We start from the raw sequence: 27,732 nt of genomic DNA, 5'->3' as shown, positions 1-27,732 counted from the left end.
TGGTACCAATGTGCACCACAACCTCTGGCTGCTCACCCTCCCCCTTAAGAATTTTGTGCAACTGCTCAGAGATATCCTTGACTCTGGGCGGCACGGTGGCACAGTGGTTAGCACTGCTGCCTCACAGCACCAGAGACCCGGGTTCAATTCCCGCCTCAGGCGACTCTCTGTGTGGAGTTTGTACATTCTCCCCGTGTCTGCGTGGTTTTCCTCCGGGTGCTCCGGTTTCCTCCCACACTCCAAAGATGTGCAGGTCAGGTGAATTGGCCATACTAAATTGCCCGTAGTGTTAGGTAAGGGGTAGATGTAGGGGTATGGGTGGGTTGCGCTTCGGCGGGGCGGTGTGGACTTGTTGGGCCGAAGGGCCTGTTTCCATACTGTAAGTAATCTAATCTAATCTAATCTAATCTTGTCTCTGACACCAGGGAAGCAACACACCACTTTGGAGATTCGAACATGGCCACAGAAACATCTGTCAGCCCCTAACTAGCAAGTTTCCTGCCACTATCTCGCTCGCTTGGATCTTGCCTGATCCAGTTATGGTACCACTACCTGTGTGCTTCTTCTGGCAATCATCCACCTACCTGATTGAATATGCCATGTGACCACCTTCCTCTATCTAGTGTTTGCCGCATTTCTTCCCCCGTATGCTCCTCAGTGTGTCTCAACTGCTGCTCCAACCGAATGTGGTCTGTGAGGAGTTGCAGCCGGTATCACTTCTTACAGAGACAATCGGCAGGGACATTAGACTAATTCCTGATCTCCCACATCTAACAAAAAGAGCACACCACTGCCCTATCTGCCGTCTCTGCCCCTATACATTGAGAAAGATAAAAGAATCTTACCATGTTTGCCTTACTCAATGAAGTTCAGTATTAATCCAAGCCCACACTTAGAGTCATAGAGATGTACAGCATGGAAACAGACCCTTCGGTCCAACCCGTCCATGCCGACCAGATATCCCAACCCAATCTGGTCCCACCTGCCAGGACCCGGCCCATATCCCTCCAAACCCTTCCTATTCATATACCCATCCAAATGCCTCTTAAATGTTGCAATTGTACCAGCCTCCACCACTTCCTCTGGCAGCTCATTCCATACATGTACCACCCTCTGCGTGAAAAAGTTGCCCCTTAGATCTCTTTCATATCTTTCCCCTCTCACCCTAAGCCTATGCCCTTTAGTTCTGGACTTCCCAACCCAGGGAAGAGACTTTGCCGATTTACCCTATCCATGCCCAATCATAATTTTGTAAACCTCTATAAAGTCACCCCTCAGCCTCCGATGCTCCAGGGAAAAAAGCCCCAGCCTGTTCAGCCTCTCCCTATAGCTCAAATCATCCAACCCTGGCAACATCCTTTAAAATCTTTTCTGAACCCTTTCAAGTTCCCAATACCATTCTGATAGGAAGGAGACCAGAATTGCACGCAGTATTCCAACAGTGGCCTAACCAATGCCCTGTACAGCTGCAACATGACCTCCCAACTCCTGTACTCAATACTCTGACCAATAAAGGAAAGCATACCAAACGCATTCTTCACTATCCTATCTACCTGCGACTCTACTTCCAAGGAGCTATGAACCTGCACTCCAAGGTCTCTTTGTTCAGCAACACTCCCGAGGACCTTACCATTAAGTGTATAAGTCCTGCTGAGATTTGCTTTCCCAAAATGCAGCATTTCGCATTTATCTGAATTAAACTTCATCTGCCACTTCTCAGCCCATTGGCCCATCTGGTCCAGATCCTGTTGTAATCTGAGGTAACCCTCTTCGCTGTCCACCACACCTCCAATTTTGGTGTCATCTGCAAACTTACTAACTGTACCTCTTATGCTCGCATCCAAATCATTTATGTAAATGACAAAAAGTAGAGGACCCAGCACCAATCCTTGTGGTACTCCACTGGTCACAGGCCTCCAGTCTGAAAAGCAACCCTCCACCACCACCCTCTGTCTTCTACCTTTGAGCCAGTTCTATATTCAAATGGCTAGTTCCCCCTCATCAATCCTCTTTGTTACTTCCTCAAAAAACTCAATCAGGTTTGTGAGGCATGATTTCCCACGCACAAAGCCATGTTGATTATCCCTAATCAGTCCTTGCCTTTCCAAATACATGTACATCCTGTCCCTCAGGATTCCCTCCAACAACTTACCCACCGCCAAGGTCAGGCTCACCAATCTATGGTGAGACTGGTTTGTCTTTACCGCCCTTCTTAAACAGTGGCACTTTACCGCCCTTCTATGGTCCCTGGTTTGTCTTTACCGCCCTTCTTAAACAGTGGCACCACGTTTGCCAACCTCCAGTCTTCTGGCACCTCACCTGTGACTATCGATGATACAAATATCTCAGCAAGAGGCCCAGCAAACACTTCTCTAGCTTCCCACAGAGTTCTCAGGTACACCTGATCAGGTCCTGGGGATTTATCCACCTTTACCTGTTTCAAGACATCCAACACTTCTTCCTCTGTAATCTGGACATTTTGCAAGATGTCACCATCTATTTCCCTACAGTCTATATCTTCTTATACCAACTTATATCAACTGGCAGTAAGAAGTGATTGCTTAACTTACATTGAAATCTTTACAAACAGCCCAAATACCCTCCAGGCTACAACAAATGTCCTGACAGCCTCACTCAACCTTTCTGTCTCTCTCTGTCTCTCTCTCTCTCTCTGTCTCTTTTATTTTGGTCAGAGAAGCAGGAAAAATGGAAACATTACAGTAATGTAATGTTTGGGGCTTACCATTCCTTAACAGTGGGCTCTTCCTCACTCTGCTGATCAGTTGTGGTGGCTGAGCCAACCTCTCCCAGAATACTCATCAGTGAAGTGTCTGCTGTCCAGTAGTGGATCCCCTCTCCTGCCTGTCCCCGTGAGCCTTGATTCCTCTACTGACTGAGAAACTGTTTATCTCAACCTTACACAAGGACTTCAACCCAAACTGTCTGTGGCAAGGGGTTCCAACTTTCAGGGCATTTCAATGGTCATTGAATAAATATATGGATGATAATGGAATAGTGTAGATTAGAAGGGTTTCAGATCGGTTTCACAGGTCAGAGCAACATTGAAAGTCACAAGCAATCTGAAGACAGATAATGCAGTTCTACTTTTCTTGAAAAATTACACAACAGAAGGTTATAGTCCAACAGTTTTATTTGGAAGCACTAGCTGACTATAACCTAGTGTTGTGTGTTTTGTAACTTTTACAGCATGGCATTATGTGTGTTTTATCAGCACTGTATTCTGTGTGCAGTGTCAATGCCATGTTCTGTACATTTTGTCAATGCCTTATTCTGTATGCTATAGCATCACTGTGGTCTACATTAGTGTTGTATTCTCTGTATTGTATCAGTGCTATATTTTTAAGATTATACCGGATTTCTGCATGCTATATCAGCATTGTATTCTCTTAAATCATGCATTCTGTGTATTATAACAGTGCCGTATCCTTTCCATTACATCAGCGTTACATTACATTACTCTATGCATTATAGCAGCATTGTATTCTGTACACAACATCAGCATTGCTTTCGGTGTGCTACATCAGTGCTGTATTGTGTGTTATATCATTATTCATTGTGTGTTATATCAGTTATGTGCAATATCTCTGCGATGTAGACTGAGCACGATAGCCATGCTGTATTCTATGCATTACATTAAAGATGTATTCTGTGTATTAAAGCAACACTGTATTCTGTGCACTAAATTAGTGCTGCACTTCGTGTTTTATATTGGTGCTATATTCTGTTATATCAGTGCTATATTTTGCATGCTATATCAATGCTGTATTCTTTGCATTATATCAGCACTACCTCCAACAACATTGGTTCTTGTCATTTAAGCTTTTGTGAGTTACCTTGATAAACACTTTCTGGCTGTTCAAATCCAAAACATCTAATGGTTTCCTTCCATTCAGTCTGAGACTTCCTGAAATACCTCTAAAAATATTAATTCGAAATAATTTTCTACTTGACTCTACTTGATTAGATGAATGCTTTACTTCCTTTTAATAGATGTTAGGCTAATTGTCTTTTTTCATCAATATGTTTTTGAATAGGGTTTTTACATTGGCAGTTTTTGCAATCCTCTGGTACTTCTCCAGAATCCTAGAAGTTTTAGAAAATTACAACCTCTGCATCTCTGTCGCTATTTCTTTGAGGATCCTAAGATGCAAGCCATTAGAGCCACAGGATATATTTGCCTTTAGCCCCATGAGGTTGTCTAATACTACTTGGTGATGGTGTGATCGTCCCCTTTTTTTTAGTATTAAAGGGTCGTTTTGAAGTAAAGACTGATGGAAAATATTTGTTTAGCTCCTCTGCTATTTCCTTGTTCACCATAACTATCTCCCCCTATTAAATTCCTATGGGACCTATGTTCACTTTGACCTCTTTTTTCCTTATATATTTAAAGACACTTTTCTTGTCAGTTTTTATATTCCTTAAATCACTGCACAGATACAAAGTGACTCTTCATTTGCATGCACATGGCTCTAACCAACGACCTCAGAGATAGACCCTAGAATGAGGAGACTCTCCAAATAACCAGTTTATCTTTATCGTTATCTTGCATTGAGGCCAGTATCCTATCACCAAGTCACCCTATACATGTGCGCTGTACGTGCTTAGAGAAGGCATTTGGCCAGGATTGGTGTTCCTCCTGCTGTTTCACTCCCCACTCTTTTGTTTCCTTGGCCGCATCTACTTCCGCCCCCAGTGACGTCACTCGCCTGCATAATGACCTCGCCGCATGCGTCTCCGCCCCACGCCTAACCCTGCCCCCCAACTAACTCCGCCCCCATGCCTAACCCTGCTCCCACACCTAACCCCACCCCCACTCCCAGCTCCCAGCCCTGCCGTATTTTCACCAACCCTCCAGACCTCCCCCTCTCTGAGGATGAAAGATCAGTCCTCAGCAGAGGCCTCACCTTCATCCCCCTACGCTCCCGGATTAACGAATTCAACACGCGGCGAGACATTGAGCATTTCTTCTGCCACCTTCGCCTTCGCGCCTACTTCTTCAACCAGGACCCCCGCCCACCCTTTGACGACCTCTTCTCCTGCCTCCAACACACCCCATCCACCTGGACACCCCGTGCTGGCCTCTTACCCGCCCTCAATCTCTTCATAGTCAACTGCCACCGCAACATTGACCACCTCAACCTGTCCACCCCTCTCACCTACTCCAACCTCTCACCCTCGCAACGTGCAGCCCTCCACTCCCTCCACTCCAACCCCAACCTCACCATCAAACTAGCAGACAGGGGAGGCGTGGTGGTAGTTTGGCGCACCAATCGTCACCATGTGCATCCAGTCCCTGTACACCTCCATCCCCATCATGAAGGCCTCAAAGCCCTCTGCTTCTTCCTTTCCCACCGACCCAACCAGTTCCCTTCCACTGACACCCTCCTTCGACTGACTGAACTGGTCCTCACTGTGAACAACTTCTCTTTCCAATTCTCCCACTTCCTCCAAACCAAAGGAGTAGCCGTGGGCACCCGCATGGGCCCCAGCTGTGCCTGCCTCTTCATTGGATATCTGGAACAGTCCATCTTCCGCAGCGACACTGGCACCACCCCCCACTTTTTCCTTCGCTTCATCGATGACTATATCAGCACTACCTCGTGCTCCCACGAGGAGGTTGAACAGTTCATCCACTTTACTAACACCTTCCACCCCGACCTCAACTTTACCTGGACCGTCTCAGACTCCTCCCTCCCCTTCCTAGACCTCTCCATTTCTATCTCGGACGACCGACTCAACACAGACGTTTACTATAAACCGACTGACTCCCACAGCTACCTAGACTACACCTCCTCCAACCCTGTCCCCTGTAAAAATGCCATCCCATATTCCCAATTCCTTCGCCTTCGCCGCATCTGCTCCCAGGAGGACCAATTCCAATACCAAACAACCCAGATGGCCTCCTTCTTCAAAGACCACAATTTCCCCTCAGATGTGGTTGACGATGGTCTCCACCGCATCTCCTCCACTTCCCGCTCCTCCGCCCTTGAACCCCATCCCTCCAATCGCCACCCGGGCAGAACTCCACTGGTCCTCACCTGTCACCCCACCAACCTCCAGATACATCGTATCATCCTTCGTCATTTCTGCCACCTCCAAACAGACCCCACCACCAGGGATATATTTCCCTCCCCTCCCCTATCAGCGTTCCGGAAAGACCACTCCCTCCGTGACTCCCTCGTCAGATCCACACCTCCCACCAACCCAACCTCCACTCCCGGCACATTCTCCTGCAACCACAAAAAATGCAAAACTTGCGCCCACACCTCCCCTCTCACTTCCCTCCAAGGCCCCAAGGGATCCTTCCATATCCGTCTGAATTCACCTGCACCTCCAAACACATCGTTTACTGCATCCGTTGCACCCAATGTGGCCTACTTGTGGAACATTTCAGAGAACACCTCTGGAACACCCACACCAACCAACCCAACCGCCACGTGGCTGAACACTTTATCTCCGCTCCGCCCCCCCCCCCCCCCCCCCCCACTCTGCCAAGGACATGCAGGTCCTTGGCCTCCTCCATCGCCAGACCATGGCAACACGACGCCTGGAGGAAGAGTGCCTCATCTTCCGCCTAGGAACCCTCCAACCACAAGGGATGAATGCAGATGTCTCCAGCTTCCTCATTTCCCCTCCCCCCACCTGTTCTCAGTCCCAACCCTCAGACTTAGCACCACCTTCTTGACCTACAATCTTCTTCCCGACCTCTCCGCCCCCACCCCCTCTCTGGCCTATCACCCTCACCTTAACCTCCTTCCACCTATCTTAATCCCAACGCCCCTCCCCCAAGTCCCTCCTCCCTACCTTTTATCTTAGCCTGCTTGGCACACCCTCCTCATTCCTGAAGAAGGGCTTATGCCCGAAACATCGATTCTCCTGTTCCTTTGATGCTGCCATTCTGCAAACTGGACTGGTGTAATGATTTACAATTTGCTGATGTTTGACTCTACTTTTGTTAATAAGGCAGAAGGCACTGGACAGGCCTTGAAGAATTGCGGAATTACTTCCTGGTCAACATGTAAGGTGACCTTGGCTCCTTTGATAGCCCTAAAAACCTTCTGGGTACTTCATTAAGACTTCACTCAGGCAGCCATTTTCTAATTGAATAGCACTCATTTATCCCCATGCTTTGTTTTCTGTTAATCAACCAATCCTCTATCCATGCTAATACATTACCCCTAATGCCTCGCATTCTGATCTGATGCAGTGGCCTCTTGTGTGGCACATTGAAAAAGGCCTTTTGGAAATCTAGGTACACTACATCCACTGGGTCCCCATTGTCCTCCTTGCTCATAATGTCTTCATAGAATGTCAAGCATGATCTTTCCTTCATGAACCCATGCTGTGTCTGCCCAACAAGTCAATTTCTATCGAGATGCCTTGCTATTTCTTCCTTGATAATAGACTCAAGCATCTTCCCCACTACAGAGGTTAAGCTAACTGGTCTATAATTCCTCATCTTTTGTCTACCTCCCTTTTTAAACAGTGGCGTCACATTTGCTGTTTTCCAAACTGCTGGGAATTTTGGAGAACTATCGCCAGTGCACCTGCTATTTCTCCCGCCTTCTCTTTTAGTAACCTGGGTTGCATTACATCAGGACCAGGAATCTTATCAGTCCTTAGCTCCAATAGGTTGCCCAACACTACCTCTTCTGTAATAATGATTGTTTCCAGGTCCACACCTACCTTTGTCTCTTTGTCAATTACTGGCATGTTATTAATGTCCTCCACTATGGAGACCAATACAAAATACCTGTTCAATGCTTTGACTATTTCATCGTATCCCATAACTAACCTCTCATCCTCTAAAGCACCAATGTTTACTTCAGCCACTCTTTTTCATTTTATATATTTGCAGAAACTTTCGCTGTCTGTCTTTATTATTCCCAATTCTTCCTCCTCTGCCCTAGACTACGCCTCCTACCATCCTGCCTCCTGTAAAAATGCGATCCCTTATTCCCAATTCCTCTGCCTCCACCACATCTGCTCCCAAGACCAATTCCATCACAGAACATACAAGATGGCCTCCTTCGAGGACCACAATTTCTCCTCCCACATGGTCGAAGATGCCCTCCAGTGCATTTCATGCACTTACCTCACTTCCACCCTCGATCCCACCCCTCCAACCACCAATGTCCGGATATATTGCCTTATCCTCCGCCATTTCCACCCACTACAAACAGACCCTACCACCAGGGATATATTTCCCTCCCTACCCCTATCTGCGCCCCGTGAAGACCATTCCCTCCGTGACTCCCTTGGTATGTCCATGCTCCCCACAAACTCACCCTCCCCTTCCAACACCTTCCCCGCCACCACAAAAATTGCAAAACCTTCACCCACAGTTCCCTCCTTACCTCCCTCCAAGGCCCTGAAGGATTCTTCGACATCTGTCAGAGTTTTCCTGCATTTTACACACACTATTTGCTATATCCGTTGCTCCCGATGTGGTCTCCTCTACATTGGGGAGATAGGACGCCTACTTGCAGAACGCTTCTGAGAACATTTCCAGGACACATGCACAAACAACGCCACTGCCTCGTGGCCAAACACTTTAACTCCCCCTCCCACTCCGCCAAAGATGTGCAGGTCCTGGGCCTATTCCACAGCCAAAACTTTACCATCCAACCCCTGGAGGAAGAACACCTTGGGACCCTCCAAACACAAAGGATCAATATGAATTTCACCAGTTTGCTCATTTTCTCTCCCTCCCACCTTATCCCAGATCCTTCTGACTCAATACCGTCCACTTGACCTCCTACCTGTCTATCTTAGATTAGATTAGATTACTTTACAGTGTGGAAACAGGCCCTTCGGGCCAACAAGTCCACACCGACCCACCGAAGCGCAAACCACCCATACCCCTTACCTAACACTAAGGACAATTTTAGCATGGCCAATTCACCTGACCTGCACATCTTTGGTCTGTGGGAGGAAACTGGAGCACCCGGAGGAAACCCACGCAGACACAGGGAGAATGTGCAAACTCCACACAGTCAGTCGTCTGAGGTGGGAATTGAACCCGGGTCTTTGGCGCTGTGAGGCAGCAGTGCTAACCACTGTGCCATCGTGCCGTCCCATCTATCCATTCCACCCTCCTCACCTTCACATTCACAGCCACCTTATCCTCAGCCCTACCCCCCTCCCATTTATCTCTCAGACTGCTCAGGCCACACCCTCATTCCTGATGAAGAGGTTATGCTCGAAGAGTCAATTCTCCTGCCCTCGGATGCTGCCTGACCGGCTGTGCTTTTCCATGACCACACTTTTCGACCCTGATCTCCAGCATCCGCAGCTCTCACTGTCTCCTAGTTTTTTCTCATGTTCAATCTTACTTTTCTTAATAGCTCTTTTTGTGGCTTTCTGTTGACCTTTAAAGTTTTAACTTCTAGTTTCATGCACTTTTTGGCTACTTTGTGTGCCTTCTCTTTCAATTTGATAGCCTCCTTTATTTCCTTAGACACCCATGGCAGGTTACTCCTTTTCTTGCAGTCCTTCCTTTTCACTGGATTGTACTTTTGCTGAGCACTTTAAAAAATTGCTTTGCAATTCTTCAACTCCTCATCAACTGTCACACCATAAAATCTCAGTTTCCCATCTACTTTAGCCAAGTCCTCCCTCATTCTGTTGTCGTCCCCCTTGTTCAAGCACAGGACCTTAGTATTAGATCTTTTCTTCACACTCTCCATCTGTATTTAAATTCAACCATACTGTGATCACTCCTTCCAAGAGGATCCCTAACTATGACATCATTAATTATTCCTGTCTCATTACACAGGACCAGATCTAGGATAGCTTGCTGCCTCGTTGATTCCATTACCTACTGTTCAAGAAAACTATTCACGGATACACTCAATGAACTCCTGCTCAAGGCTATCCTGACCGAGCAGGTTGGATAAATCTACGTGTAGATTAAAATGCCCCATGATAATTGCCATACCATCTTTACAGGCATTAGTTATTTGTTTGTTAATTACCTGCCCCAATGTGGTGTTATTATTTGGTGACCAATAGACTACAGCTATCAGTGACTTTTTCCTCTTATAATTTCTAATTTCCACCCAAATGGATTGAACCTTATTCTCCATAGAAACTGTATCATCTGTCAACACTGCCCTGTTGTCGTCCTTGAATATCAGAGCTGCACCACCTCTTTGATCTTCCTGTCTGTCCCTGCAAATAGTCTGGTATCCCTGGATATTTAACTCCCATTCGGGACTATTCTATGACCGTGTTTCCGTCATGGCTACCAAATCATATCCATTTGTAATGATTTATACTGTTAACTCATCAACCTTGTTATGAATGCTCCTTTATGCTAGCTTTCTTACCTTCATGATTTCCAACATCTCCTTTTTGCTTCTTTCAGTCTGCCTTGGACTTAAACCCTCCTACACACATGCTAACCTGCTGCTTTACCTTTTATTTACCATCATACTCCCTGTCATTTTTCCCTTTCCCTTCCCCCTGACTTATTAGGTTAAACTCCGAGTGACCACCCTATTTATTCTTTTTGCTAGAACACTGGTCCCAGATCGGGTCAGGTGGAGACCGTCACATCATTACAGATTCCCGGTTCCAAAACTAATCCCAATGCCCCATGAATTGGAACCCCTCTTTCTCACACCACTCCTTAGCCCTTACTTCCCTAATTTTCTTTTCCCTAAGCCGATTGGCACGTGGCTCAGGCAGTAATCCAGAGATTATGACCCTCGAGGACTTGTTTCTTAATTTTGTTCCTGAGGTTCCTCCTAATACTGCCCTGTCTCCTTCTGAGGAAGGGCATGTCAAGTGTTAACCAAATCCCCTGCTCCCCTGTTGCCATATATTTGGCTTTGATGCCAAGTGACAGGGGGACGGAGTGCACATCTATGCACCTGACCCTTCATGGCAGCTGCCAACCTATACATGGTGGCAAACCGATGGTCACATGCTTGAGGCAACTTTGTTCCCAGAGCATAACTACACTACCACAGCTTCTGGGCAGTGAGGGACGTTATCTCCAATGTACCTGTCCGCCACTCCCATTCCTCCCTGATTATGTGCCTGAACCCTGATTCTTGAAACCATTTTGTCGTCTTCTGCCTGGGTCTGAGCACGTCTCTGGTCTCTGGCAGTCCTCCAGGAGGCCTTGGTCAGCTGCAGAGCTGTCACAGTGAGGTGTTCATCAGATCATGTTCCCAAACTTTCTAAACCAAACCTTCCCACTGAGCTGTCAATATCTGAGCTGGTGGGGGCACAGGAGGCAGCTTGCTGAAGTTTTCTTTCAACCCTTCAACATTGAGGAGTTAGCTTCTTGGGGAGCTAGCCATTTTGTTGTGGTGATGGAAATGAAGACCAGAAAACACAGGGGTAGAAATTGACCAGTCGATCCATTGAGTCTGTTCTTCTGTTCAATGAGACCATAGCTGATTAGATAATCGTCAACTCTACTTTCCTGCCTTTTCCCCATAATACTTGATTCCCTTACAGATTAAAAATCTCAGCCTTAAGTGTACTTAACAGTTCAGCCTCAACAGTCCTCAACAATAAAGAATTTTACTGATAGCCTACCCTCTGAGAGAAAATTTCTTCCTCATCTCTGTCTTAAGTGGGTGACTGTTATTCTGACTTCTGCCTGCAAGTCCAAGACACTCCTGCGTGGGTAAACAGCCTCTCCACATCTACTTTGTCAAGCTCTTGTTTAATCTTATATTTTTCAGGAAGCTCATTTCGCATTCTTTTAAATTCCAATGTGTACAAACTAAACCGACTGGATGTCTCCTCATAAGAGAATATCTTCATATCTGAGATCAACCCAGTGAACCTCCTCTGGACTGCCTCCAAAGCCAGTCCATTTTTCCCTGGATAAGTGGATCAAAACTATTCACAATATTCTAGGTGTGACCAGAGCCTTGTATAAATTTAGCGAGGTCTCCCTAATTTGACATTCCATTTCCTTCAAAATGCCAACCTTCAGTTGCCTCCCCTATTATCCATTGAAATTGGATCGTAGCTTTTTGGGACGTGTGGATGATGACATACAAATTCCTCTGTGCTGCAGCTTTCTGCACTGTTTTCTCATTTAAAAATATTCAGCTCCTCTCTTCTTCCTGCCTAACATTTTTCCTGGGATAGATCCCATCCGGACCTGGGGACTTGTCCACCTTAATGCCTTTTAGAATACTTCCTCTCTCCTTATGCCGACTTCATTTGGAGTAATCAAACACCTACCCCAACCTCAACATCCATCATGTCCCTCTTCTGAGTGAATACCGATGCAAAGTACTCATTAAGAATCTCACCCATTTTCTCTGATTCCACGCATAACTTTCCTCCCTTGTTCTTGAGTGGGCCAACCCTTTCTCTAGTTACCTTTTTGCTCCTTATTTACAAATAAAAGGCTTTAGGATTTTACTTAACCCTGTTTTCTAAAGATTTTTCATGACCTCTGTTAGCTCTCTTAATTCCATGTTTTAGATTGGTCTTAATTTCCTAATATTCTTCCAAAGCTGTGTCTGTTTTCAGTCGACTAGACCTTATGAATGCTTCCTTTTTCCTCTTGGCTAGTCTCACAATTTGGCCTGTCATCCATTGTTCCATAATCTTGCCATTTCTATCCCTCATTTTCACAGGGACATGTCTGTCCTGCACGCTAATCAACCTCTCTTGAAAATTATCCCACATATCAAATTTGGATATACCTTCAATCAGCTGCTCCAAATCCACATTCCCCAGCTCTTGCCAAATTTTCCTAACGTTGGCCTTTCCCTAATTTAGCACTCTTCCTTTAGGAGCACTCTGGTTTTTGTCCATGAGTATTCTAAATCTTATGGAATTGTGATCACTATTACCAAAGTAATCCCCGACTGAAACTTCAATCAAATGGCCAGACTCATTCCCTAACAGCAGGTCCAGTATGGCCCCTTCCTGAGTTAGACTATTTACATACTGCTCTAGAAAACCCTCCTAGATGTTCCTTACAAATTCTGCTCCATCTAGACCTCTAACACTAAGTGAGTCCAAGTCAACATTGGGAAAATTAAAATCTCCAATCATCACCATCTTGTTGCTCCTACATCTTTCTATAATCTGTTTACATATTAGTATCTTTGTCTCATGCTCACTGTTGGGAGGCCTGTGGTACAGCCCCAGCATTTTTACCGCATCTTTCCTATTTCTGAACTCTGCCCATATTGCCTGACTGCTCGAATCCTCAAGATAAATTTTTTGTACGAAAGATGGGGTGGGGGCATGGTGTGAGAGTTGAGGAGTAAAACGATGGGTGGAGATGAAGCCCAGAGAGAGAGAGAAAGAGAGAAAAGCAATTGGGCAGATAAAGTAACAGGTAAAGAACAGCCTGGGAGACTGAATAGCTGCTAATGGAGACCATTAGTGGCTAACAACGAGTTGTTTGTGGTATGAGTCTATGTGATGTCAAGGTCTGGTGTTTGAGGGTTGGTGTAAGTATATGGGAGAAGATGCTCAAGTCCTAAAAGTTTAAGACTTAATTTTGAGTCCATAAGGCTACAGGGTTTGGGGTGCTGTCCTTCCAGCTTGTGCTGAGCTTAGCTGGATCACTGCAACGAGCCAGGGACAGATGTTGGTCAGGGGACATTGGTATGTTGAAATGGCAGGCAACCAAAAGCTCATGGTCATTTTTGCCAATAAAATATGTAGGTGTTCTTCAAACTGGATGCCTTCTCCATGCTTCTTCTCCCCAATATAAAGAAGACCACATTGTCAGCAACAAATGCAGTAGATTGAATGGTGCAGATAAATCACTGCTCACCTGGAAGGTGTGCCTGGATTTTGGATACTGAGGAGAGAGGATGTACAGCAGGTGGTACACCTGCGATTGCGAGAGAATGTGCAATGAGGCTGTGGGGACACTTTGAGAATTGAGAGGGTGTCCCAGATGGAACAGTCCCTGTGGAAGGCTGACAAAGGAGGGGAGGAAATGGCTGACGAGCTGGTGTATTGTTGAGGGATTCAGGTTTTTGGACAACTGGAAGGTCTTTTGGGATAGAAAAGATCTGTACAAAGATGGGTCTAACCTATAGTAGAAAGGGACCAATACTTAGCAAGGAGATTTGCTCATGATATAATGGGAGACTTCATACTAATAGGGAAGGCAAGTGGAGGAATTCTAAGTGCTGTGTAAATGGAAGGATTGATGGAGTAAGTTCTGAATGTAAGGAGAGGAAGTCAATTAGAAAAGAAAGATGATAATGAGTAACACTGAAAAACTAAATTGCATTTATTTCAATGCAAGGGGTCTTACAGGTAAGGCTGATGAATTCAGGACATGTTTAAAAACATGGGATTGAGACATCATAGCTATTACAGAAACTTGGCTGAGAGATAGAGAAGACTGGCAGTTCAATGTTACAGATTTTCGATGCTATAGGAATGATAGAAAAGGAGGCATGAATGGAGGAGGTGTGGTATTTTTGACTAAGGAATACATTACTAGGGATACATTACTAGGAATACAATACCTAGGGAAGATATATGAGTAAAAATTACAAATAAGAAAGAAAAGATAATTTTGATGGGGTTGTACTATAGGCTCCCCCAATAATAAGAGAGAAATTGAGAAACAAATATGTAGATATGATTGTAGTAATGGAGGATTTTAATTTTCCAAACATTGGCTGGGACTAGGAGAAATTGAGGACTGCAGATGCTGGAGATCAGAGTTGAAAAGTGTCATGCTGGAAATGCACAGCCGGTCAGGCAGCATCCAAGGAGCAGGAGAGTTGATGTTTCGAGCATAAGCTTTTCATCAGGAATGAGGGGGTGGCCTAAGAGACTGAAAGATAAATAGGAAGGAGGCTGGGCTGGGAGAAGTTAGCTGGGAATCCGATAGGTAAATGGAGGTGGAGGTCGGTGAATGATAGATCAGAAAGGAGGGTGGAACTGGTAGGTGGGAAGGAGGATAGACGGGTGGGACAATTCAAGAGGGAGGTGCTGAGTTAGAAGGTTGGATCGAGAGTAAGGTGGGGGTAGGGAAAATGAAGAAACTGGTGAAATCTACATTGATGCCGTGTGGTTGGAGGGTCCCAAGGTAGAAGATAAGGTGTTCTTTCTTTAGGTGTCAGGTGGCTAGAGTTTCGTGGTGGAGGAGGCCCAGGACTTGCATGTCCTTGGTGGAGTGGGAGGAGAAATAAAATGTTCCGCCACAGGGCAATGGGGTTGTTTAGTGCATGTGTCCCAGAGATGTTCTCTGAAACATTCTGCAAGTTAGTGTCCTGTTTCTCCAATATAGAGGAGACCACACCAAGAGCAATGGACACAGTAGATGACGTGTGTGAACTTACAAGTAAATGTATGTCAGATGTGGAAGGATCATTTAGGGCCATGGATGGAGGTGAGGGCGGAGGTGTGGGGCAGGTTTTCCACTTCTTGTGGTGGCAAGGGAAGGTGTTGGGAGTGGAGTGGTGGGGGCTGTGGACCTAACAAGGGAGTCGCGGAGCAGATGGTCTCTGCAGAATGCAGATGGGGTGGGGTGGGGAGGGAAATATATCTCTGGTGGTGGGGTCTGTTTGTCGGTTGCGGAAATGGTGGAGGATGGTGCATTGTATCCGGAGGTCAGTGGGGTAGAAGGTGAGGGCCGGGTTCTGTCCTTGTTGCAATTGGAGGGGTGGGCTTCAAGGGCGGAGGTGGAGGAGATGCGCTGGAGGGCATCGTCAACCACATGAGAGGGGAAATTTTGGTCTCGAAGAAGGAAGCCCATCTGGGATGTTCTATGGTAGAATTGGTCCTCCTGGGAGCAGATGCGTTGGTGGCAGAGGAATTGTGAGTAAAAGAGGTGTAGTCCAGGTCGCTATGGGAGTCGGTGGATTTAAATTGACTGGGACTACCATAGAGTTAAAGGTTTAGATGGAGAAGAATCTGTCAGATCCTCTCAAGAAAATTTTCTTTACCATTATGTGGGATGCTCCTACTAGAGAAGGATAAAAACTAGATCTTCTTTCTGGCAATAAGACTGGGCAGGTGACTGGAGTAAAAGTGGAGGAACAGTTTGGGTCTTGCAATCATAATTCTATTTGTTTCAAAATGGTGTGGAAAAGGATAAGCCTTCCATAAAATTTAAAGTTTTTAATAGGACTAGGGCAAATTCTAATGGTTATGAGACAAGTACTTTCATAGGTTGGTTGCAGTAGACTGTTTGCAGATAAAAGGAAGTCTGACATGTGTGAGGTATTCAAGAGTGTGATGACGAGAGTTCAGAGGCATTTTGTTTCTATTAGAGTGAAGGGTAAGGCTGGTAAAATGAAGGAACGTGACAAATAAAGATATTGAGGTTCTAGTCAAGAATAAAAGAGAACCTAATTTTGGATATAGATATCTTTGTTCACTTGAATCTCTTAATCAATATAAAGAGTGTAGGGGCATTATTACGAAAGAAATCAGGAAGGCAAAGAGGGGACATAAGATAGCATTGGCAGATAAGGTTAAGGATAATCCAAAGAGATTCTACAAATGCATCAACAGCAAGAGGGTAACTAGAGAGATGGCAGGGCCTCTTAAATATCAAGGAGGTCATCTTTGTGTTGAACCCCAGGAGATGGGAGAAATACTGAATGAATATTTTGCATCAGTTTTGACAGTGGAGAAAGAAATGGAGACTAGAGAATGCCGAAAAATAAACTTTGATGTTTTAAAAATGGTTCACATTACAGAAGAGGAATTTCGGAAAGTTTTACAGAATGTGAAGGTGGACAATCTCTGGGACCTGATCTAAATGTGTCCCAGCATTTTGTAGGAAGTAAAGGAGGAAATTATAAGACTCTTTGCAGAAATAATTGCATCATCTATAACTACGGGTAAGGTGTCTAATGACTGGAGGGTGGCTAACGTTGTATCTTTGCTTAAGCAAGTTTGCAGGGAGAAACCGGGAAGCACTGAGTCTGACTTCTGTTGGTAAATTGTTGGATGTGATTATAAAAGATATGGACATTTAGATAGGAATAATCATCATGGTTTTGTGTGTGGAAAATCATGTCTCAGAAGCTTGAGTTTTTGAAGAAGTTGCCAAAAAGATTGATTATGGCAGAGTAGTAGACATTGTTTATTTGGATTTCAGTAAAGCCCTTGATAAGGTTCTGCAAAGTTAACTAATCAGTAAAGTTAGGTCACATGGGATTCTAGGTGAATTTGCTATTTGGATACATAATTAGCTTAATGGCAGGAGACAGAGACTAATATGGAAGATTGTTTTTTGGAATGGAGGCCAGTGACCAGCGGTATTCCACAGGGATCGGTTCTGGGTCCTCTTTTGTTTGTCATTTATATAAATGATTTGGATGAGAATATAGAAGACATGATTTGGAAGTTTGTGGATGACACCACAATTGGTGGTGTAGTAGACAATGAGGAAGGTTTACTAAGAATACAAAGGGATCTTGATCATATGGGTCAATGGGCTGAAAAATGGCAGGCAGAGTTCTATCTGAATACATGCAAGGTATTGCATTTTGGTACAACAAACAAGGGTACGGCTTATCCAATTAACGGTTGGGCCTTAGGTAGTATTGCAGAACAGAGGGACCGAGGGGTGCAGGTACATAATTCTTTAAAGTTTGCATCACATATAAACCTGAAGAAGGGCTTATGCCCGAAACGTCGATTCTCCTGCTCCTTGGATGCTGCCTGACCTGCTGCGCTTTTCCAACAACACATTTTTCAGCTTTGATCTCCAGCATCTGCAGTCCTCACTTTCTCCTGTCACATATAGACAGAATGGTTAAAAAAGCATTTGGTACACCGCCATTATTGCTCAGTTCTTTGAGTATGAGAGTTGGGACAGTACGTTGTGGTTGTAAAGGATAACAGTGAGGTCTCTTCTGGAATACAGAGGAACTTTGATTAACCGGCAAGATCCCGATGGTCGGCTAAACTATGTTATCCGGCATTTGATTATCCGGAATTTTGATTAACTGAACAAAATACTGCCCGACTGTCCTCTGGATAATCGATGTTCCTCTGTTCTTAGTCCAGTTCAGGTTGCTGTTATGGAAAGGATATTGTCAACTTGGGGTGGGTTCAGAAGAGATTTACCAGGATTTTGCCGGGTATGAAAGGTTTGAATTATAAAGAAAGGCTGGGTCTTCTTTCACTAGAGCATGTTAAGTTGAGATAGAACCTGATAGATGTTAATAACATAACTATGGTATATATCAAGTCCTTTCTCTAAAATGAAGAATTTCAAGACTATGGGGCACAATTTTAAGGTGAGAGGAGAAAGATTTTAAAAAGAAATGAGTGTTTTTTACATAGAGGGTTTTCCAGTGAGGAATGAACTTTCTGAGGAAGTCGTGGATACAATTACAACATTTAAAGGCCAAATACACGAAAAGGAAAAGTTTGGAGGGATATGGGCCAGGAATATGCAGTTTTGTTTGGCATGGACTTGTTGGATCCAAGGGTCTGTTTCCTGCTCTGTGACTATTAATGCGCAGTAGGTGAGAAGGCGGGTTGGGGGTAAAGTGTGAGGATTTTAAGATTGGGGTAAAGGAGTCCATTTTAAAGTTAGAACAGGTTTTAACCCTATATTTTCCCGAGTAACTATTGAGAAAAGTCATCTGGAGGCATCCAAGCACCAGGTAAAAACATCGGAATGAGTGCAACGTGAGTCCTAGATGGCGACATGCACTACCCGCTCCGCCGTGCTCTCCGACCATCTGGCGAGCGGAAGTTGGTGCGTAGTACTATTAGTTGCTTAAGTGAAAAATGGCGACAGGAAGGCAGTGAGTCTGAGGTTGCTGTGTCGAGATCATGGAGAGGTTGGGCAGTGGATCTATTCGGGGTTTCAGGGAGGTACAGTTCCTGGACTGGCTGAAGGACGCTGCAGACTCTGGGCCTCCAGTCCCAGTTCCGCCCTTTACCGCCGGCAAGTAATTCCCTAACTTATCTCCAACTCCGGCAAAGTCTATATAAAGTTTTGCCTCGTTTCCCCATCTCTGACTTAGGGGCTGTTGTATTGTCACCCCTCTGTCCTGATGAACTCCTCCTCCTTCCCTGGGCTCTGCAGTTTCTTCCGAGCTGCTTCGACGTCTGTTCATTTATTTTCCCTTTTAAAGCAGCCTGGTGTCTTTCGGAAAAGAGAGCAAGCGCTGTTCATTCTGCGGAAATTTACAACACTTGGTTCCGTGTTTTGAAATTGCGCTGCTTCCCTTGTGTCGATAGTTTCGAGTTTAGGTTAATTCATTTAGATTTAATACTTTCTTTTGCGTATTTGCTACTTTACCCTTTTTTTTCTTCGTGGAGGTGCATGTGATAGGGAAATGAATGCTAACAGTTGGCAAATTAAATCTTTATCACTTTCCCTTTGGCTCCACCCCGCCACGGTCTGCATCCGGAAAGGTGAATATTAACACAGCGTCTGCGATTGTTGTTGGTATGTTTATAAAGCTGCAGTTTTATTTTGACAAGGAGGGGATGTATCATGAGTTGGGGATCGTCACAAATTGCTGGACATTGTGTGCTGGTCCTCTGTACGATTCGCATACACAAAAAAAACTGCAATTAAGTATCGTCGTTGAAGAAAGAACTGGATATTTGAGTTTAATTGATTTGAAGCGCTGGTTGCTATTTTACAATATAATTTCAGCGTGGTCGTTTGTTTTTAAGGAGGGGAATACGGCATTCTACTTCTGACCTGCATATATGACACAGTCTTTTAAAAAATCCTAAACCATAGCCAGAAATTACGTTCCCATAATCCCAGGGGATCACAGGGCTCCTCTCCAATAACTGAAGAAGGGTTTATGCCCGAAACGTCGATTCTCCTGTTCCTTGGATGCTACCTGACCTGCTGCGCGTTTCCAGCGACACATTTTCAGCTCCTCTCCAATAACAGAGACTACTGAAGGTGGTTTAACCTAAGGGTTACCACACCTCAGAAGGAGAGACAGTGCTTCAGCTGATGCAGGAATTGAACCTATACTGTTGGTATCATTCTGCATTGCAAACCAGCTATCTAGTGTGGAAAATGGGTTGTATAGAGTTTAAAAACAAGAGAAGAATGTGGAACATGGTAAAAATGCCCCAAACATAAGGTAAAGGTAAACAAAATGAATTGATATGGATGAAGAGTGAGAGTTAATAGCAGAAAGTAGGCCAGCTCAGAGGAAAGCACATCCATGTATACAAGATTACTGGGGCTGGGGGGTGGGGTAGTAGTAATCAAAGCAGATCAGTTCATGATCTGATGACCTCTTTGTCAGGATAGGGGGTGAGTTGGATAGATGGTAAGTCACAATGACACCAGTTAGAACAAGTTCAATTCCTGTTCTTGTTGAATTAGGTTTGAGAAATTCCATCTCTACTTTTGAGAGTGTAAAGCCATCACCGAAATGACCTGCTAAGGAAGCAACTTGGAATGAAGCATCTGCAGACAAAAGACCAAGGACCTGCAAATGTTTTGTATTTATTCATTCATTGGATGCAGGCTTCCCTCTGTCATCCCTTCTCCCCCCCCACCCCCCCACCCCCCCCACCCCCCCACCCCCCCCACCCCCCCACCCCCCCCCACCCCCCCACACACCCCCACCCACCCCCCCCCCCCCTTTCCCATTCAAGTCTAGTGCAAACTAGCTAGTTCTCCAAAATCTCCTTCAGTAAAGTCCAACCTGAAAACAAAAGTCTGTCTGTCCTGCATCACTCCTCAGAGAAATCTGAATTCTTTAATAAGGACAGTTAAATACTTCACAGAACTGATGAGACTTCCACCCTTCTGGAGATGCTTCAGATGGTGGATACCAGCACATCTGACTGTGCAGTGCAGCAGCTGCACCTGCAGGCTAGGTGAACGCGGTACTCTTTGCTGCTTCTGCTCCTACTGTGGTGGTTTAATGTCTGTAGAAAGGCCACTGACAAAAAGTGTACAGACCTCCTCTTCACTGTTGTTAGTTTCTTCGCTTTTCGTGCTCATGGCCGTGGAGCTGATTGGATCAGGTTGTGGAGGGATGGATGGTGATCTGAAGGCATGCTTTACCTGTGAATGGAGAAACTCTAGAGATGATGTTAGCTGCTGAAAGTATCTTTGCATTTCTCCTGCCAAGGTGGTTATCACCATGAAGACAGTCACACATTTAACTACACTAAATTGTCTGCCTATTTCAATGTTCTTTGAATTCCTGAAGTCTGTTACTCTGTTCACTATGTATGACATTATCAAGTTTTATAGAATCCATAAACTTCTAAATTGTACTACCTAAACAATTCAATCAGTTACAAACAACAATCCTAAAATCAAATCCTCTGGTGCCTCCATTCAGGTTATTCAAAAATTATTTTCCTTTAACAAATTGATACTTGGTGAATGTGAAAACTGTCAGGAAAAGTATTTCAAAATTCTGGAACAGCAAGAAAACAACAAAATGTTTCCCATGCTTTAGCAATTGAAGAGGCAGTTTCAGTTCAGATTTAAATCTCAAATATGCGTTGGAGACAAATGCAGACTATTTTAAAAATGTTCTCCAAATGAAACTTCCCAAATAAAGCAGTTGGAATTACAGTAGCAACTTTGGTAGAGATCAACATTCTTTTGAATTTGCAATATGAAGGGGGCCAATGAAATCTTAATAATTAACAGAACTGAAGCACCTCAGCCTCCAGTTCTAATATTCTCTAAAATCTTAAAACATCAAAATCAATGTACTCTTCTCTTTGTGAAAACTCTGCATTAAAAACATAGCGGCAGCAAAGATATTGTAATACAATACTCCCATCTGGTTAAAGCCTGACCACTAACCCAATGTTTTTTTGAACAGGCATTGTAGAAAGCAGGGGCTCAAGGCACTCAACCAATTTGTTTTAAAGTTATGAGTTTGATAATTTTAAAAAGGACATAATATTGGACAATTTCAGTGTAGAAACAAAATCTGCCCCATTACCTAACCCACAAAACACATTGAATTGAGATCCTGATTCATGCAAGGCAAAACAGTTGAGAGTTTTCTGAACCAGTATTTTAACAAGCCAAAATTTTTAAACCTCAAACACTCGCAGCACGGCTCAATTTACATTGAAACTGTCTTTTCTGAACCAAGTATTAGTACAACTTTAATTTCCGCATTTCTTTTTTTTTTTTGCATCCTCTCACTGAAATTACACTGAACAAGACAAAGCCCTCTCAGCGGACCACATGGCGCCGCAATCCAAGCCCCACACTTTCCCCCAGAACAAAGACTTGGAGCCTCAAATTTCACCACTAGGGGACTTTAACCCCTTTCTCACTTTACTCCTCACGGGGGCCTGGACCCCAATCAAACACAGAAAACCCAAACCCCAGTTAAACACAGAAAGCTCAAACCTCCGCACAGTGCGGAGGATTTGAACATCTAATCAACCCATCCAATAAACTTGAATTCCAGTACCACGCAGAGGACTCAAACCTCTGCCTGCCAGCATGCTTGCAAAACTGTGTCTCTTGACTGAACTAATTACCGTTTAGAGGAGTCCGTAGAATAGAAAGAGGGAATTCTGTGCTGGGAGCCTCATTCCTGATGAAAGGCTTCTGCTGATTTTCCTGCTCGTCAGATGCTGCCTGACCTGTTGTGCTTTTTCAGCACCAGACTTTCGACTTTAATCTCTAGCATCTGCAGTCCTCACTTTGCCTGTATATGTTTTACTGCAAGTGGTAGACTGATAAAGCCGATGAACTTGGAATTTGGATTACTATGTATAATTATGATGAATCTATGACAGAGACTTGATAGAGAGAGAGATAAGACTGGCAGCTTAATGTTTTTGGATTCTGATGTTTCATGTAAGTTGGAGGGGATGTAAAATAGATGAGGGAGTTGTTACTGATGAAGGGCAATATCACAGTTGTACAAGGGAGGGCACCTTGCACTCATCCTGTAAGGCCATGTTGATAGAACCCAAGAATAGGAATGGTGCAACCACTTTAGGATTGTGCTACAGGCCCCAACAGTGAGCATATGATAGCGGAATGGAAACGTGGACAGAATATGAAAAAGTGTGAAAACAATAGGATTGTTGTAGGTGATTTTTTTACCTCCTGTATATTGACTGGGCCTCACTTAAAGTCATAGGTTTGGAAGGGGGCAGGGATTTGTTAGTTGTGGTGAGGTAGATTTTTTGAAACCCAATAATGCTACTGTGGCACAGGCAATCCATCAAGAAATGTCTGACACATGTAAGAATGGAATGTCGGCATGGTGGCACAGTGGTTAGCACTGCTGCTTCACAGCGCCAGAGACCCGGGTTCAATTCCTGCCTCAGGTGACTGACTGTGTGGAGTTTGCACGTTCTCCCCGTGTCTGCATGGGTTTCCTCCGGGTGCTCCGGTTTCCTCCCACAGTCCAAAGATGTGCAGGTCAGGTGAATTGGCCATGCTAAATTGCCCGTAGTGTTAGGTAAGGGGTAGATATAGGGGTATGGGTGGGTTGCGCTTCGGCGGGGCGGTGTGGACTTGTTGGGCTGAATGGCCTGTTTCCACACTGTAAGTAATCTAATCTAATCTAGCCAGTAGTCATGGGGAACCTATACATGCATATTGGTAGAATCAAGTTGGTAAAGGGAGTCTTGAAGTGGAGTTCATTGAACTCATCCGTGATGGCATTCTTGAATAGAATGTTACCAAACCTACCTGACAGTGGGCAGTGTTAGATCTGGTCCTGTGTAATGAGGCAAGTAAAATTAATGATCTTGTAGCTAAGGATCCTCTCGGAAAGAGTGATCACTGTATGATCAAAATTGGATACAAATGGAGGGTGAAATAGTATGATCTAAAACCAGGGTGGTACACTTCAACAAGGGAGACCTTAATGGGATGAGGAAGGAGTTAGCTAAACTAGACTGCAAATAGTTATATGGTGGAGGACTTTCAAAGAGATTTTTCACAGTGCTCAAGGCAAGTATATTCCTGTCAAAAACAAGGATAGCAAGGGTGGGAAGAACCAGCCTTGAATAACCAAGGAAATAAAAGAAGGCATCCACTTATAAGCTGAGGCTCACAAAATAACCAATAGTAGTGGGAAACAGAAAGATTGGGAAAACTTTAAAAAGCCACAAAGAACTAGGAAGCAAGCAATGAAGAAAGGAAAGATAGATAATGAATGCAAACAATTACAGAATATAAAAACAGGTAGGATAAGTTTCTGTAAATATATAAAATGAAAAAGGGTGGCTAAAGTGGGCGTATGTCCCTTTCAGGATGAGAAAGGGGAATTAATATTTGGTAATACTGAAATGGCTGAGGCCTTGAATAACTACTTTGTGTCAGTCTTCACAGTGGGCGATGTGTCTAACGTGCCAAAGAATAATGTTAAGGATGTGATGGGAGGTGAGGAACTTAATTCAATTGTTATCGCCAAAGGGGTAGTGTCTAGCAAATTTGAGGGACTAAAGGTAGCTAAGTTCTTTTGGTCCTCATGGAATGCATCCCAGGGTGCTGAAAGAAATGGCAGAAATTATAGTTGATGCATTAGTGGTAATTTACTAAAATTCACTGGACTCCAGGAGCATCCCAGTGGACTGGAAGACAGTGAATGTTACACTTTTTTTTGAAAGAGGATGTAGGCAAAAAGGCAGGTAACTATAGGCCAGTTAGCTTAACATCTGCAGTCAGGAAAATATTGCAGGCTATCATTGAAGAAGAAATAGTGAGACATCTGGATGGAAAGGGTTCCATCAGGCAGATGCAGCACGGATTCAGGAAGGGAAGGTAGTGTTTGACAAACTTATTGGAGTTCTTTGAGAATGTAACAAGTGCGGTGGATGGAGGGGAACAGGTATATGTACATAGATTTCCAGAAGATGTTAGATAAGGTGCCGAATAAAAGACTCATCTGTAAGATAAGAATGCATGGAGTTGCGGTAATGTACTAGCATGGATTGAGGACTAGTTAACCAGTAGAACGCAGAGCATTGGGATAAATGAGTGTTTCTCTGGTTGGAGATCAGTGGTGAGCGGGATGCCGCTGGGGTTAGTGTTGGGCCTGTAACTGTTCATGATCTATATATGTATAGATCATGAGACCTACCGTAACATATCCAAGTTTTCTGATGATACTAAGTAGAGTGGAAAGGCAAACTGTGCAGAGGCTGTGGAGGGTCTGCAAAGAGATTTAGATAGGTTGTGAGTGGGCAAGGGTCTAGCAGGTAGACTATAATGTCAGTAAATGTGAGGTTCTCCACTTTGTCAGTAAAAATAGTAGGTCATGATGTTATTTAAATGGTGAAAGATTGCAGCATGCAACTTAGGAGTGTTCATATTTGAAACGCTGAAAGTTGACTTGCAGGTGCAGCAGGTAATCAGGAAGATAAACAGGATATTGGCTTTCATTGCTCGAGGGATTGAATTGAAGAGCAGGACGGTTCTGCTGTAATTGTACGAGGTGTTGGTGAGGCTGCACCTGGAGTATTGTACACAGTTCTGATCTCCTTACTTGAGAGAGGATATACTGGCTTTTGAGGTAGTGCAGAGGAGATTCACCAGATTTTTTCCGGAAATGAGGGGGCTATCCTATGAGGACAAGTTGAGCCACTTGGGACTATAATTGCTAGAATTAGAAGAATGAGAGGGGATCTTATTGAAACACACAAAATTATGAAACGGATAGGTAAGGTAGAGACAGTAAGTTTTTTTTTCCACTGGTGGTTAAGACTAGGACTAGGGGATATGGCCTTAAGATTAAGGGGAGGAGATTTAGGACAGAGATGAGGAAGGAGTAGTGAATCTATGGAATTGTATGCCCAAGGAAGCAGTAGAAGCAGCTTCATTAAATATATTCAAGACACATTGGATGTATTTTTGCATGGTAGCGGAAGTCAGGATTATGGGGATAGTGCAGGTAGGAGGAGCTGCGACGATGGATGGCGGAACAGCTTGCCAGACCAAATGGCCCACCTGCTGCTATTGCTATGAAACTATGAAACAATATGTAAATTATCCAACTAGAGAAGGGGCTATATAGTAGTGCTGGAATTGTGGAATAAGCCTGACCAGGCAATTGAAATTTCAATGGAGGAGCATTTTGGTAACCATCCCAATAATTCTGTCAATATTTAAGTTGCTTATGGATAAGGAGAAGAGTAGTCCTCAGATGAAAGTACTAAACTGGGGTAAAGCTTACAATATTAGGCAGGAACTGGGGCATGTAGATTTGAGGTGGCTGTTTGAGGGTAAATTCGATATGGCCTCGCTGAATGAATCCTCCGAGCTGTCCTCTCTTAGCAGTAATGCAATTCCCAACCACATTTGCATCCTTCTCTATCTCACTTGAAAAATCTGGCGTTTAGAATCCTTTAGAGCCAGTTGATTAGATTTCAAGACCAGCGTATTCCTGCGAAATGAAGGATAAGGATGGCAAGATTTGGGCACCTTCCACTGGATGACAAGAGAAATTGCAAGTTTAGTCAAAACAAAAACAAGGTATGATAGTATTTTGGAAATTGAAGACAGACAGAACTCATGAAGAATATAAAAGATAGCAGGAAATGCCGAAAGCAAGGAATGAGGAGGGCTTAAAGAAACCATGAAATGTCTTTGGAAATCAGGACTAAGAAAAATCCTAATGCATTTTGTACGTGTTTCTGCAGCAAGAGTGTAGATTGGGAAAGGACAGGCCCACTCAAGGGCAAAGAAAGGAATTTATGCATGGGACTGGCGAAGATGAGTGAGGTTCTTAATTTTGTATTGTTATTCACTTAGAAGGACATGATGGTTGCTGAGTCTTGGGAAATATATTGACATGTTCTTAAATATTAACATATGATAAAGGAGGTGGGTATTTTGACAAGTATTAAGGTAAAGGAGTCCACAGAACCTGATGGGATCTATCCCTGTATGCTGAGGGAGGCAGATGAAGTAGTTGCTGGGGCCTTGTAAGTGGTGGAAGGCTAGTTTTCTGACTGGAGATCAGTGACGAGTGGTGTTTTGCAGGCATCGTAGCTGGCACCCCTAGCAAAACTCTTACGGAAGGATCTGAGCACACAGGTCAGAGTTTCCAACAAATGGTCAAGAAGGCATATGGTGTGCTTGCTTTCATTGTTTGGGACATAGTATAAAAATCAGCAAGTCATTTTTCAGCTGTATATAAGTTTAGTTAGGTCACTTTTGGAATATGGCATACAATTCTAGTTACCATCCTGTTCAGGAGTAATTCAGCTATTGAAAATAGGAGCAGGGGGTAGGCTACTGTGTTGGCCTTCCAAGCCTGTTCCACCATTCAATATGATCATGCTGATTCTCTATCTCAACCTTCTATACCGGTTTTCTCTCCAAACCCCTTATGCAGAAAATCCAGCATGCATTTAAAATAATATATCAAAAATCTAAATCTGTGGTAAAGAATTCCACAGGTTCATCACCATTTGAGTGCAGAAATATTTCTTTATCTCAAATTGAAATGGTTTATCACAATTTCTGAGACTCTTGCCTGATTCTTTTTATGAAGAAAGCTGGGATCATTTTCCTTCAGAATGGAAAGGATTGAAGGGTTCCTGATTGAGATGGACTAAGTTACAAGGATGAAACCTTTCCCCTTAGTAGAGAGGATCAATAGTCAGGGGCACAGCTTTAATGAGTAGGTTTTAGTTATCTGGAATTCATTGCTCTCAAGGGCAGTAGCAATGGAAACCCTCCAAATATTAAGAAATGTTCAGATGAGCAGTTGATATTCCATACCATACAAGGCTATGGGCCAAGTTCTGTAACCAGTAAAATGGGGTTAGAATAAATAAACATTTGAT

General features: G+C 44.1%; 1 protein-coding gene across 12 annotated transcripts in view; it reads left to right on the top strand.

The window, feature by feature from the left end:
- The window catches only part of oxr1a (oxidation resistance 1a), a 511,841-nt gene that overhangs the window by 243,268 nt on the left and 240,841 nt on the right, over positions 1-27,732 (top strand). Inside the window, exon 1 of one of the 12 annotated variants that reach the window (XM_072570595.1) lies at positions 18,592-18,611. The exons of 5 other annotated variants lie outside the window; for them this stretch is intronic. Coding sequence is in view for 3 of the 7 variants with exons in the window: in XM_072570588.1 (XP_072426689.1) it covers positions 18,784-18,898 (115 nt within the window). In the remaining 4 variants the exon portion in view is untranslated. 6 more of the 12 variants (XM_072570593.1, XM_072570588.1, XM_072570594.1 and 3 more) reach the window with 6 other exon arrangements.

Source organism: Chiloscyllium punctatum, chromosome 5 (assembly GCF_047496795.1).
Source record: "Chiloscyllium punctatum isolate Juve2018m chromosome 5, sChiPun1.3, whole genome shotgun sequence".
NCBI lineage: Eukaryota > Metazoa > Chordata > Chondrichthyes > Orectolobiformes > Hemiscylliidae > Chiloscyllium > Chiloscyllium punctatum.
This window is presented reverse-complemented; position numbering and strand designations above follow the sequence as displayed.